The 12013-nt window shown below is 30.5% G+C and overlaps 1 protein-coding gene across 1 annotated transcript; it reads right to left on the minus strand.

The window, feature by feature from the left end:
* Positions 1–2825: 2825 nt before the first annotated feature.
* LOC130820258 (uncharacterized) lies at positions 2826–8602 on the minus strand. Its single transcript, XM_057685568.1, has 3 exons — positions 8485–8602; positions 3608–3721; positions 2826–3337 (listed from the first exon to the last, which is right to left on the minus strand). The coding sequence occupies exons 1-3, from the start codon at positions 8526–8528 to the stop codon at positions 3157–3159; spliced, it is 339 nt and encodes a 112-aa protein (XP_057541551.1). The 5' UTR covers positions 8529–8602; the 3' UTR covers positions 2826–3156.
* Positions 8603–12013: the final 3411 nt, after the last annotated feature.

A 12013-nucleotide genomic window follows, 5' to 3' on the forward strand; every position in this document is an offset into this window, starting at 1 on the left:
TCCGTTCAACAAAGTAATTATTTCTATCTTTTATTGTTAATCAATTTATAGAGATGAATCCTATTTGTTTATTTTCAATCTAATTTAGTTTTATGTTCAATTCGATCAGTTATGTTAATTAGTTTTGAATTCATGATTAGTGAGTACATTAGTTTGGGCTTGGAAATAACATGAAAGTTCTTGAATAAAATATTGATTTTCATGTCAAGATTAATATAAATGCATATAATATAAAACTGTTAATTTATAGTTTTAATAATTTCATCCTTACAAAGGTAGAGAATAAGTGAATAACTAAAGTAAAACTAAAAAATAAAAATAATTTTATATCTTCGTTAATGATTATGATTTTGGTGGTAATTTTGGGATCATGATATCTGGTTTAATCTCAAGTATTTGTATAGTTTGTTCTTGTTGAATAGTTGACGAAGAAGAAGAGTATTAGAGGAGTAGGTTAAGGGGAGAGAAAATGAGATTTAGGGGTTTCATTTTTGAAATTTGGAAGGTTTTAGAGAGGAAATGTGGAATGTGCAGTGAGAAAGGAGGGGGGGGAAGAGAGGTTGGAGCGAAATAGGTTAGAGCCAGCTGCATTAATTAAGTGGGTACTTGCTGTTGCTTTAAATTGTTATTTATTGGGGGAAAATAGACATGATGAATTGAGACTCTACCGGTTTCTACTACTACAACGGAAAGAGTTTTTTTGACGATGAAGATAGTTCATCAGACTTCGTAACAAAATAGACGACGATTTTTTTGTTGATAGTTTATTGATATACATTAACACTAATAGTAAAGACATATACTGTCAATGTAATTATAGATGATTTAAAGTGCTAAAAAAGCGTCGACTTTTACTTTGAATTAAAATTTACGTTATGCCTTTTTTGTTGTATTGATTGACTATATTTTAGTTGATTTCAAATTTTTTTTGTAAATTCCGCCCCCCCCCCCCCCCCCCAAAATTTTGTTTAAGTTTCGCCACTGTGACAGCCTATCACACATATGCTTCTACAGAGTTACAATATCAAGCTTTATTACACTCTTAATTAGATACATTGTAATTGTTGGCAAGGTATCATACTCACAAACACTAATCAATTAGGTTTACATGTTTTTTTAGATTCTGATTGGGATGTCTGTTTAGATACAAGATGTTTGATCACATGTTATCTTCTTCTTTTAGGTAGATCTCCTATAATCTGGATCTCGAAGAAGCAAAACACTGTTTTCAGGTCACATATACTGTAATTGAATCAAACCTTCTATGACTTTTTTCCTAGTGAATTGGCAATCGATTTCGATATGCTTAGTTCGTTGGTGGAAGACCTGGTTCTAAGCTATGTAAAGTGTCGATTGATTATCACATGCAAGGTAACAGGCATTAAATTACCAAGACCAAATTGTTCAAGGAGACGAACAACCCAATTTAGTACTAACAGAATCTGAAGGGTTTAAATAATAAAGACTTCCAAGGTTTTGAGTTTGATCATTGGTTTGATTTGAGTGAGGTATAGTTTCTGATTTTAGACAACCATGTTGAAGAAATACTAAAATAGAAGAATAGAGAAAAGAAAAAGAAGAAAAGAAAGAAATACAGATAATCAAAGAAAAGAAAAAATGGACAAACTGAACAGGTTGTTGATTTTAGATGTCTCGCTCTGATACCATGATGAAAATTGACATGTAGAGACAAACAGTAAAAACAAAGAAGAACAGTGGCTCATTGTATTAACAACAAAGAAATGAAATACTTTGTATATTGATCAAAATTAATGACTAGAACAAGTTAACAGGAATATATATACAAGATGGAAGAGAAAAGAGAAAATAACTAACTTCTAAACTCTAACTAACTAGACGTAAAATAAGATGATTAAACTAACTAAATAACATATCAACACATAAAATTAATCTATACTATCAACAAATCTTGAGGAGAAAAGTTGATAAAATACTCAAAAGCTACTCAACACAACAATCTAATTCTTCTAGAATATAGTTAATACTATTTTTGTTAGATTGTTATCCCATAGATTGTGAGTTTGTTAAAGTAATTGTTAACATTTAGAGCTTTCTTCAAGATCATTATTTACCTTATGTTCCTGTCAAGGATTAAATCAATCAATACAATTTATATGTGATTAAGAGTATCTCTTGCGTCTAAGAGTTGTAGACAATTGCTGGTGAGATTTAAAGTTGCTATCTAGTACACTGGTAATGTATTAAGCTACACAAGTAACACATAAGGGCCGAAAAGGGCCTCTTCGGGGGACCTCCTCCGATAATTAAGTTAGTATGAGATTGACAAAGGTGCCTAATCTTTCTATCAAAGTGCATAACGGCCTTTCGCTCTAATAGAAGGAGAGTTAAAACTTGTTCTTTACGAATGTGAGATTCTTTTTGTGGATGTATGAATGGATAAATATTACCTTGTGGCTATGCATGAGACTGTGTATATATAATCTGGGTCTTTGGAACGATGTTCTAAACCCTAGTTACCTGGATTAGTACTTTATAAGGTAATATTCAACTAGATCTTTGAGACTGTAGAGATCATAGTCAATACTTTACTGGAGCTCATTGATTGGATGATTATCACAAATAACTACCTTTTGTCATTTTGATATAAATATCGTAAGCACAATACAAGGTAAGTATTCTCCTTTTTGGTTTGCATCACCTTTAAACGATAATATTCAACTAGATCTTCATGTTGTTGGTTGCTTTATTTTATGGCTTAGCTTGATTCACAACTAGTCTTAATGTTTTATAAGGATCTTCAAAATCGTAAGAGCAAGTTTGATTTGTAAAATTAAGATTCATTTTTAAATTTGTAACTGAAGTCAGCTATTGAGATCCAACAACTTATATTCATAACACTAGAAATAACTATTAACACCAACAAATAACATCACATTCACATTACACACTATCAGTATAATATGACATTACAACCTTTTCCCTTGTTTACAACAAGGATAGACAAACATTACACTTTATGATCATCACAAAGCTTATTAAAGGAAAAAACACACATAATCAACACATCAACAAAACACAAAGTTTCTGATTGATATTAGTGGCTCCCAATATGCTACAAGAAAAGCATGCTTATGGAGAGTGTCTCCACAAAATAAGCATTCACAATTTTTTGAATCAAGCTTCCTTCATCACAAGAACCTCATTGCCAGAACCAGAAATCTCACATCTGCATCCATTGCCACACTCAAAGAAGACTTTACCAGCATCAGGACCTTCAGTTTTGGTGAAAGTACAAGCATAACCTTTTCCACATACACAATAACCTCCTTCAATCTCTACTTTCTTTGATTCATCTCTGAACATTTTTGGTGAATGTCAACATATAATTGAAAAACACAAGGTGTACAAACTTCATAAGCCAAGGAGATATCGATATGGATAAATTATTCCAACAGATGTGGGATAAGCCAATGACTTATAAAGTGTGCACACTATCTTTAATTAATCGATGTGAGATAAATATCCCAACAGAGAAATAATAAGTTGGTTCTCACAAGTTTAATTTAGATCGATGTAGTAAAGTCAAAAAGAGAAAAGATGAGTAACTAGAATTATAAAAACATACGTGATGCAGACACAACTATCGCAGCAATTGGTAAAAGGCTTGGAATCAGGTAGAGGGTCATCAAGTTTCCTTATCACACAAGTCCAACCAGGGCCACACTTGCAGCATGCTTTGCTGTTCAAACATAACACAAACATACATTTCTTAACACCAATTACTCTTAATTACTAATTTATCCAATGGGTAAAGTATCCCCTATTTATTAATAGGTATTAAAAAATAGTGGTATCCAACTCACTAATGTCAAATATATTTTACTAGGATTATACCCGTGTCATTCACAGTGTAGCTTTACTTTTATTATTTTATATATTGTTTGGGTTCATAACATGTAGGACCTTGGAAAAAATTTAACAAAGTCCTCATATAGAACCTTTCACCACTTTGTAATAATACATGATAATTATCAATTAAGCATTAGGAAATTTATACAAAGTGTAATCATATACATAATAATACTTAATTAAAGTGTTAAGGATGTTATCATAGTGATACAGTTAAATAGTAGTATGATTAGATATTACCTTATAAAACAGATGCTAGAATTATATCTTGAAAAGGAATACTTAAATTAGGCAACTTGTATGTTTTTGATGATCGTTGAAAGTAGTAGTTGAAAAATCTTCAATCATACCATATTATGTTGCTACATGTGTGTTTTGTTTGTGTAAAGCATACTAAGGGTATTTTTGATGACTCCTTGTGAATTTATAAGCTAAAATAAGATTGCATGAGTTAATTCTAATGTATACTACTTTAACTTTATATCTCAAACTTTTAGCCTTTAATTTTCTGATCTCGCAATTTATAGTGCAATGTATTAGGAGATCTGAAAAGGAGTAGTTAAAATAAAATTAACTAACATTAATTAGCCTTACATTACTTATGAGTTATATTCTCTTATAAAGCTAAAAAAGACATTATTTATATTAATGTTAATAAGAATTTGTAGGGTTTATGTCAATGACAATTATTCCATTACAATTAAAACCACTTTTAATAAGATTTTTCATTGATTATTTGCATTGCATTTAGGGAAGAAGAAAGGATGAGTTCCAAAACAACAACCTAATATTGTTAGTGTGACATTTGGCATAAAGTGCTTGCAAAATGTATTTTAATAGTGACACTTGGCATATAGTGCTTATAAATTAGTATCGTGTATGATGATGATGATTTGTCCATTAATAGTGCATAATTACCCACCGGGTCAACTTTGTTTTTTCTAGACCTGATCACCACCAGCCCGGCCCCGCCCGAAAAAAGTGAGGGTTTGGGTACCAAAATATGGCTCGATGGGCGAGTTTGGGCAGAAAATAAGTGGCTCGAATTTTTTTGGGACGGGTTTGGAAATGGCGTTTGGCCCGCGGGCTGGTCCGGCCCGGCCCGAAAAGAAGCTATGTTGGCACTTGGTAGTGTGAATTACTGAATTACTTACTGTGAATTGTGAACTAAAAAGAAGTTAAAGAACTAAAATAAAAATACTAAATAAAAGAACTAAAATTCACGCCTAAAATATGGCCCAAGTAGAAGAAATAAAAGATTATGGCCCAAGAAGTAGTATCACTAAATCAGTAAATTGTAAACTTGTAAAGTGTAAAACATTAAAACCCTAGTTGTATTTCTGAGTTGTATTTCTTGATTAGTTGATTGTAGTACTTGATCTGAAAATAATGGAAAAATCTGCAAATAGCAAAAAGCATCCAGTGGAAGATCTTGAAATTCTTGATGATGTACATGATGACGAAGATGAAGATGAAGGGGACATACGGAATCGTCGATCAATTGTTTGGAATGAGATGAAGAGGATTGAATCAGATGATAAAAGCGAAACAAAAACAAAATGCAATCACTGTAAGCAAGTTTTTATAGCAAAATCTCGAAATGGAACCTCTCATTTAAAAAGACATCTTGAAAGTGTGTTGCTAAAAATCATAGGTTGATAAAAAACTTAGATAGGGCCTGAAACCACTTCTCAAGGACAATACATGTCCTTAAAAAATCCTAAAATAGATCCTGAAGAACTTAGGAAAGCTATTTGTATGTATGTAGTAGCTGGTGCTCATTCATTTTCAACTGTGGAAGAGCCCAGTTTTAAAAACATGCTTGCTGTTGCTTGTCCTAGCTATAAAGTTTTGAGTAGACACACACTTAGAAGGGATGCATTGAAGCACTATAATGAGGAAAGAAAAATTGTGGAGTTAGACATGCAAAATGCATCAGGAAGGATTTGTTTTAAAACTAATAATTGGAGAAATGATCATACACAAGATGAATAAATTTGTATAACTGCTCATTGAATTGATAGGAATTGAAAGTTGCAAAAAAGAATCATTAGATTTGGAGCTTTAATACCTCCATTTGATGGTATTACTATAGCGGAGGATGTTTGTCTTTGTTTGTCCAAATGGAAAATAGATGGTAAAGTAGGTTCTTTTACATTAGATAATGCGACCTACAATAATACAATGGTGAGTCAAATAAAGAGACAACTTGTGAGTAATGGTAAAGGACTTTTGTTCTCTGGTGACTTTTTCCAAACTCGTTGTTGTTATCACATCATAAATTTAATTGTACAAGCCGGTCTTAGACTTATTGATGATGTTGTGGAAAAGTTTAAATCAATTGACAAATATTTTAGGCATTCGGTACCTAAGAGAAAGAAGTTTTACCAGATTGCTCAACAAACTTATCATTTAGATGGTAAGAAAAGAATCCGTGGTGATTGTTGTATTAGGTGGAACTCAACTTATTTGATGCTTGATCGTGCTCTTTATTTTAGGGCGGCCATTGATCATGTGGTGGAAAAGGATATTGAAATAAAAATGTATTTACTTGATGGTGATGAGTGGCACAAAGTGTTGGTGATTCGTGACTTTTTAAAGGTTTTTTACAATATCACTAATGAATTCTCTGCCTCTACAACACCAACTTCAAATGTTTATTTCAAGGGGGTTTGGAATATTCAATGCATGCTACTTGAAACTGCAAATGGTCCTCATTCATTCTTGATTAATATGGTAAAAGAAATTTGACAAGTACTGGTCGGATTATAATATGTTATTGTCTTGTGCTTGTGTTTTGGACCCTCGTTATAAGCTTAAATTTGTTGAGTATTGTTACACCGTTCTTTATGGAGAAATGATAGCTAAGGAAAAAGTGGCGGAAGTGAGAGCCATTTTGTGTGACTTGCTAAAGGAGTATAGGGATGTGGATGGTGAGGATATTAGTCAAAGTGGCGAGGTTGGTGGAGAGATAAATATGCATGTTCCTATTGGTAGTGATAGGATGGCTAATTATAGCAGTTGGATGACTAGAAAAGAACAAAGTGTGGTGGAAAAATCACAACTTCATCTTTATTTGGAGGAAAAGAATGTTGATCATAAGACTCCTCTTGATGTGTTATGTTGGTGGAAAAATAGTGGAGCACCTAGACATCCACAACTTACCGCATTAGCTCGTGACATTCTAGTTATTCCTATATCATCCGTTCCCTCCGAGTCGACTTTTAGTATGGTTAAGAAATTGATTAATCCTTGGAGGGCTTCTCTAACATCAATGACGGTTGAATCTCTTGCTTGTTATGAAGATTGGCTACGTGCAAAGGGTTTATGTTTAGGTAAGTTATTATTTTGCTTTAATGTATAATTAATTAGTTACATATTTTGATTATTTCATATGCTAACACTTTTTTTCCATATTGCATCAAGGTCGGTCTATCATTTTTAATGCTGAAGAGGAGGAAGAAGAGGTAGATCATGAAGATGACGATTGTAAAATCATATGCTAACACTTGAGGATCTATTCATTATTTCATTGGTTTACTCATTTGTTTACTAGCTTGTTCATGATTTGCATTTTGATTCTGTTTTATATTATGTATAATATGTAACAATTGTATTTTTTTATTTCAATTATTTGTAATTTGTGTTTTAAATTATGTATAATATGTAACAATTGTATTTGTTTATTTCAATTATTTGTAATTTGTGTTTTTAATTATGTATAAATAATATATAACATAGGCCCGCAAGCCCGCATATTACGGGTTTGGGCATGAACTTTTAGGCCCGCACTTCGACATAAGGCCCGGCCTGGTCCGCATCAATGGACTGTTTTTCCACCCGTCCCGGCACGGTGTTTGATCAGGTCTAGTTTTTTCCCCTTTTGACATGTATTAGCTTACACTTAGGGGCGAATCTAAAGACATCTGGATAAGCCATTAATAGGTTTAAATTTAAAACAATAAGATAAAGAGTTAGATGCATTGATGGAGGATTGATTATCTTGTCCATAATCTTTTATAATTCATGAATCATGATCTAGCCTCTATATATTTTTTTTATTTTTGTCCATTAATAATTCAATATCATTATTTATTTGTCTTAATGCCATTAAATGATCCTTATTTAGGATGGAGTTAGAGAAGGTTAGATGACAATCTTACTGACGTCAGTGACAAAACTAAAAAAAATTATTTGTGATTAACCCTTGACAGCAAATATAAATTTGTTACTTTACATAAAAATTCATTTAACTCTAGATCAATATAATCAAGAACGAAAAATCTTTAAACCCATATAAATTAATAATTAAACACAACTTTTTATTGTTGAACGTAGTTTGATTGAATCATGATATCTATAATCCAAAATATATCCTTCCAGGAGTATGAAATTACTACCAACTAACAAACTTTAAGAACAAAGTCAGATAAAAACAGGATTGGACTCAATCAAATATAATTTTAATTTACAATTACAAATATTTTCAAGAGGAAAAACATTTATTTTTCTTAAAAAATATCTTAATAAAAATTTCGTATTTCTAAAATGGAAAATTAAATTAAAAATTTAAGAAAAGGAGAAGGAAATTACTTATTAGCTTCACCAGGTGGACAGCAACTCTTGGATCCTTCCATAATTAATTCTCTGACCTTTTTCTTTTTATTTATTCACTTATATTCTCTAGTTGTTGAGTAATTGAGTTCCAAGGGGAGGACAAGCTTCCCTATTTATACACAAAGACCATGTATTATTTAATTTCTCTTATTTCTTTTTTCTCTTTTCTATTAATTTTAAAATGATCTTAGGAGGTCATTTTCAATATATGAATAATGAATTAAATAATCCCCAATGAATTAAAAATTGTAACAATTATAAAGCAATTAATTTACACGCATAGAAAGAATATATGAAGATTTTTTATTTTTAAAGAAAAACTGGAAGTTACCATCAATTAATTATTTCTAATTGTTTATGAATTAACTTTGAAAATTAAATTATACGAAAGTTGACGGGAGTTCTTATTTAGTTATTTGTACAAACTATTATTTCATAATATAATAGAAGGGTAATAATAGTTACAATCATTAAAATTTATAAATTGTCTTTCTTATCTATAATTTTAACTTTTTAAGAGAAACTAGTATAGAAATTGAGAATAATTAATATTTAATATCATTATTTTAACTTTAAAAGAAAGAATAAATGGTGAAATAATAGAATGATTAATTTTAAATTACATAAAAAAAATACAAGATTATTTCTTTCTTATAAACACTCTATACATCATTCTACATGAAAATACAAATAAACAATTTAAGGACTTTTTAAAATCAATTTAGAAGTCATTGGGTATTTCAATAATAATAGATTTGATGTCATCTATCATGTTTCAACATTATTGACTAAATGATATATATTCAAATTGATATAGGGCATGGGTAAGGAAGTCCTAAGTGATAGAGATGATTTTAAAATTATTGGACATATTATTATATAAAAACTAAAATAAAACGGAGAAAGTAGAAGCTTCAAACTCTTTTTTAATTTTCTCATCCATTATATGCACAAGGTAATTTAGATTAAGAAAGTAGTATTTTAAATTGTTATATATTTAAATTGCAAGAAATTTTAAAAAGTAAAACAAATTAATTGCATAGATTTTTATTCTTCTTCTATTTTTTATAGAATGATTTGCCTAAGTAGTGTTGGAAAATAAAAAAAATCTCAATTTGGGGTTCACCAATATTTACTTCCCAAACTAGTGTTCATTGAAAAAAAAAATTAATTAACTCTATTTGATTGTGGTTTGGAAAGTTTCAAACCTATTAAATCTCTCCCAAGCAAAACTAAACCAAAGTTAAATTAATTCCAAGTTTAACAGCAAGCCTGTTTATTTTGAGTGATTTGCCTAATTGGAGTTGAAAAATAAAAAAATTCCAACTTTGGTGTTCTTTAAAACATAATTCTCAAAATGGTGTTCATATAATAAAATAGTTTTACTAAGCTACATTGTTTTAGTTTGGTAATTCCAAACCTACAAGAGTATAAAGCTGTTTTGTCAAGCAAATATATACATAAACAAATTAAAAAAATCCCACAAGTCTTACAAAAAAAGTATAATATGCTAAAAAATATTTTTACATACAACCAAAAATCTCAATCAAGTCCAAAAGTCAAAATCAATAAAGATGTTTGTCGAAAATAGCGTACCCTTATGATCTGTTGTTAGCATCATCCTTGTGTTGAAATCAATCAAAAATAGAGATGAAAAATTGAAAATTACCTCAATTGCACATTGTTAAAAAGAATCTCAATTAGAACAGTGGATTTAGACTACGGTGATTGGTATAGGTGGCGATTCTGGTGGAAAGCCGGCGGTTGGCGTGAATGGTGGTTGTCATCAGTCTCTTCAAGTACTCCATCGTCAGTCTTACTAATGTTTGGTTTAGAGATTTAAAAAAATAAATAGGCTTGCTGTTGAAATTGAAATTAATTTAATTTTGGTTTAGCTTTGCTTGGGAGAGATTTAATAGATTTTGCACTTTCCAAACCACACAAATAGAGTTAATTATTTTTTTTTCTTAATGAACACTAGTTGTGGGACCGAGCCCAAGGGTGCCTCATGGGTGTATCCACATGAGTGGGGTCCACGGGGTGATTATGTGACGAAATGTTACAACCTAACATAGTATCAGAGTCAAAAAGTGGTTCTTGAATTTGATGTGACTCACATGCGAGAGGAGTGTAAGAAATACTTTACATGTGAGAAAGATCACATATCTCTTAAATAATAGATTGTGGACATGCATACAATACTTGATGAATTATGGGTAATGCTCCTATTATCGTATAATTTGAGAAAAAATGAACAGCATCAAATATGTATACAAGTTAACGCTCATTATCCATAATTGCGTGCTCTAGCCTACAACTGCACGTGCATATGTGCAAACGAGTTGGCACACGGGGTGATATTATATGAAGAATTGCTACACATCGAAACGTTTCAACTTAAGGGGTATCATTTAATGTGATAGATATGATCTGACATCTGTTCGAATCTATTAAAATGCTATAATCAATTATCCAATAAGCCAGACTTTGATGAAGTAGCCACGCTTAACTATAAAAAGACGTTTGAACATTCGAGAAAGAAACGTATTCTAGATGTTGAAACGCATTATCAACCAATGACGCGTTACTTTATATTGTCTGGATATTGAAACGGGAAATCAACCAATTCATGCGTATATTATATATTCATCTTTTTTAAGAACTCAATTTAGTTTAAACAATTTAATTTACTTTTTTTTTTTAAAGATTTTAACTTGTTTTTATGTTACTTATATAGTTATACACTTATACTCTTTTCTCAAGGTCCAACATAGTAATCAAAGGGTCAAAATGGAGAAACATGGAATGTAGGACGTGGGCCAATGCGAAAATTGAAAAATATAAGTGATTTTTTTAAAAAAACAATTTTCAAAATAAGCGCAAAGTAAATTATTACCAAAATAAAAAGTCAAAGTTTTAATCGTTATTACTAAAAAAGAACAAGTTATTAAAATTTTTTTGATTAAAAATATAATTTTTAAAACTAAAAAAAATTGAACTTACTTGTTTGCTGTTAGTAATAGCCAACCAATAAATTTTTTTTCTTTTATTTTAATTTTTTTTTTACATCAAACGGGGTAAACATCAAAACATGCATAGAAGGCCTACCTCTAGCATTATACTCGCATGTACATGATTTACTGGCAAGTCCTCACATCAAAATAGTTAAGATTTTTCTATTTCCTAAAATTTGTTCGAATGATTATCATTGTTATGATTATGAATTATGTGCTAACTGCTATCCAAACAAATTGTTGTTTTCTCGATTGGCTGGTAAAAGTCTAGTTATTTGAAGATTTATAGTCCATAGACTATTCTGTGAATTCGGCTATTGTTCTAACTTTTTTCTTAAAAATTAATATTGGGTAATTATAAAAACAAAATGATAAAAAAAAACCATTATAACTTGGGTAAAACACATTAGGAATATTAGTTAATAAATTTTAAATTAGAAAAATTGTCGTGAATAATACAATCTTTTGTTAATTTCCCTACAATAATATCA

This window comes from Amaranthus tricolor, chromosome 8, assembly GCF_026212465.1.
Source record: "Amaranthus tricolor cultivar Red isolate AtriRed21 chromosome 8, ASM2621246v1, whole genome shotgun sequence".
In the NCBI taxonomy this organism is placed as follows: domain Eukaryota; kingdom Viridiplantae; phylum Streptophyta; class Magnoliopsida; order Caryophyllales; family Amaranthaceae; genus Amaranthus; species Amaranthus tricolor.

Excerpts from the sequence above, each read along its gene's own strand:
- LOC130820258 (XM_057685568.1), bottom strand. The coding sequence starts at position 8,528 with ATGGAAGGATCCAAGAGTTGCTGTCCACCTGGTGAAGCTAATAA. Across the intron at positions 3,722-8,484 it reads CCACCTGGTGAAGCTAATAA|CAAAGCATGCTGCAAGTGTG; the intron begins GTAATTTCCTTC and ends ATGTTTGAACAG. Across the intron at positions 3,338-3,607 it reads GATAGTTGTGTCTGCATCAC|AGATGAATCAAAGAAAGTAG; the intron begins GTATGTTTTTAT and ends AAAAATGTTCAG.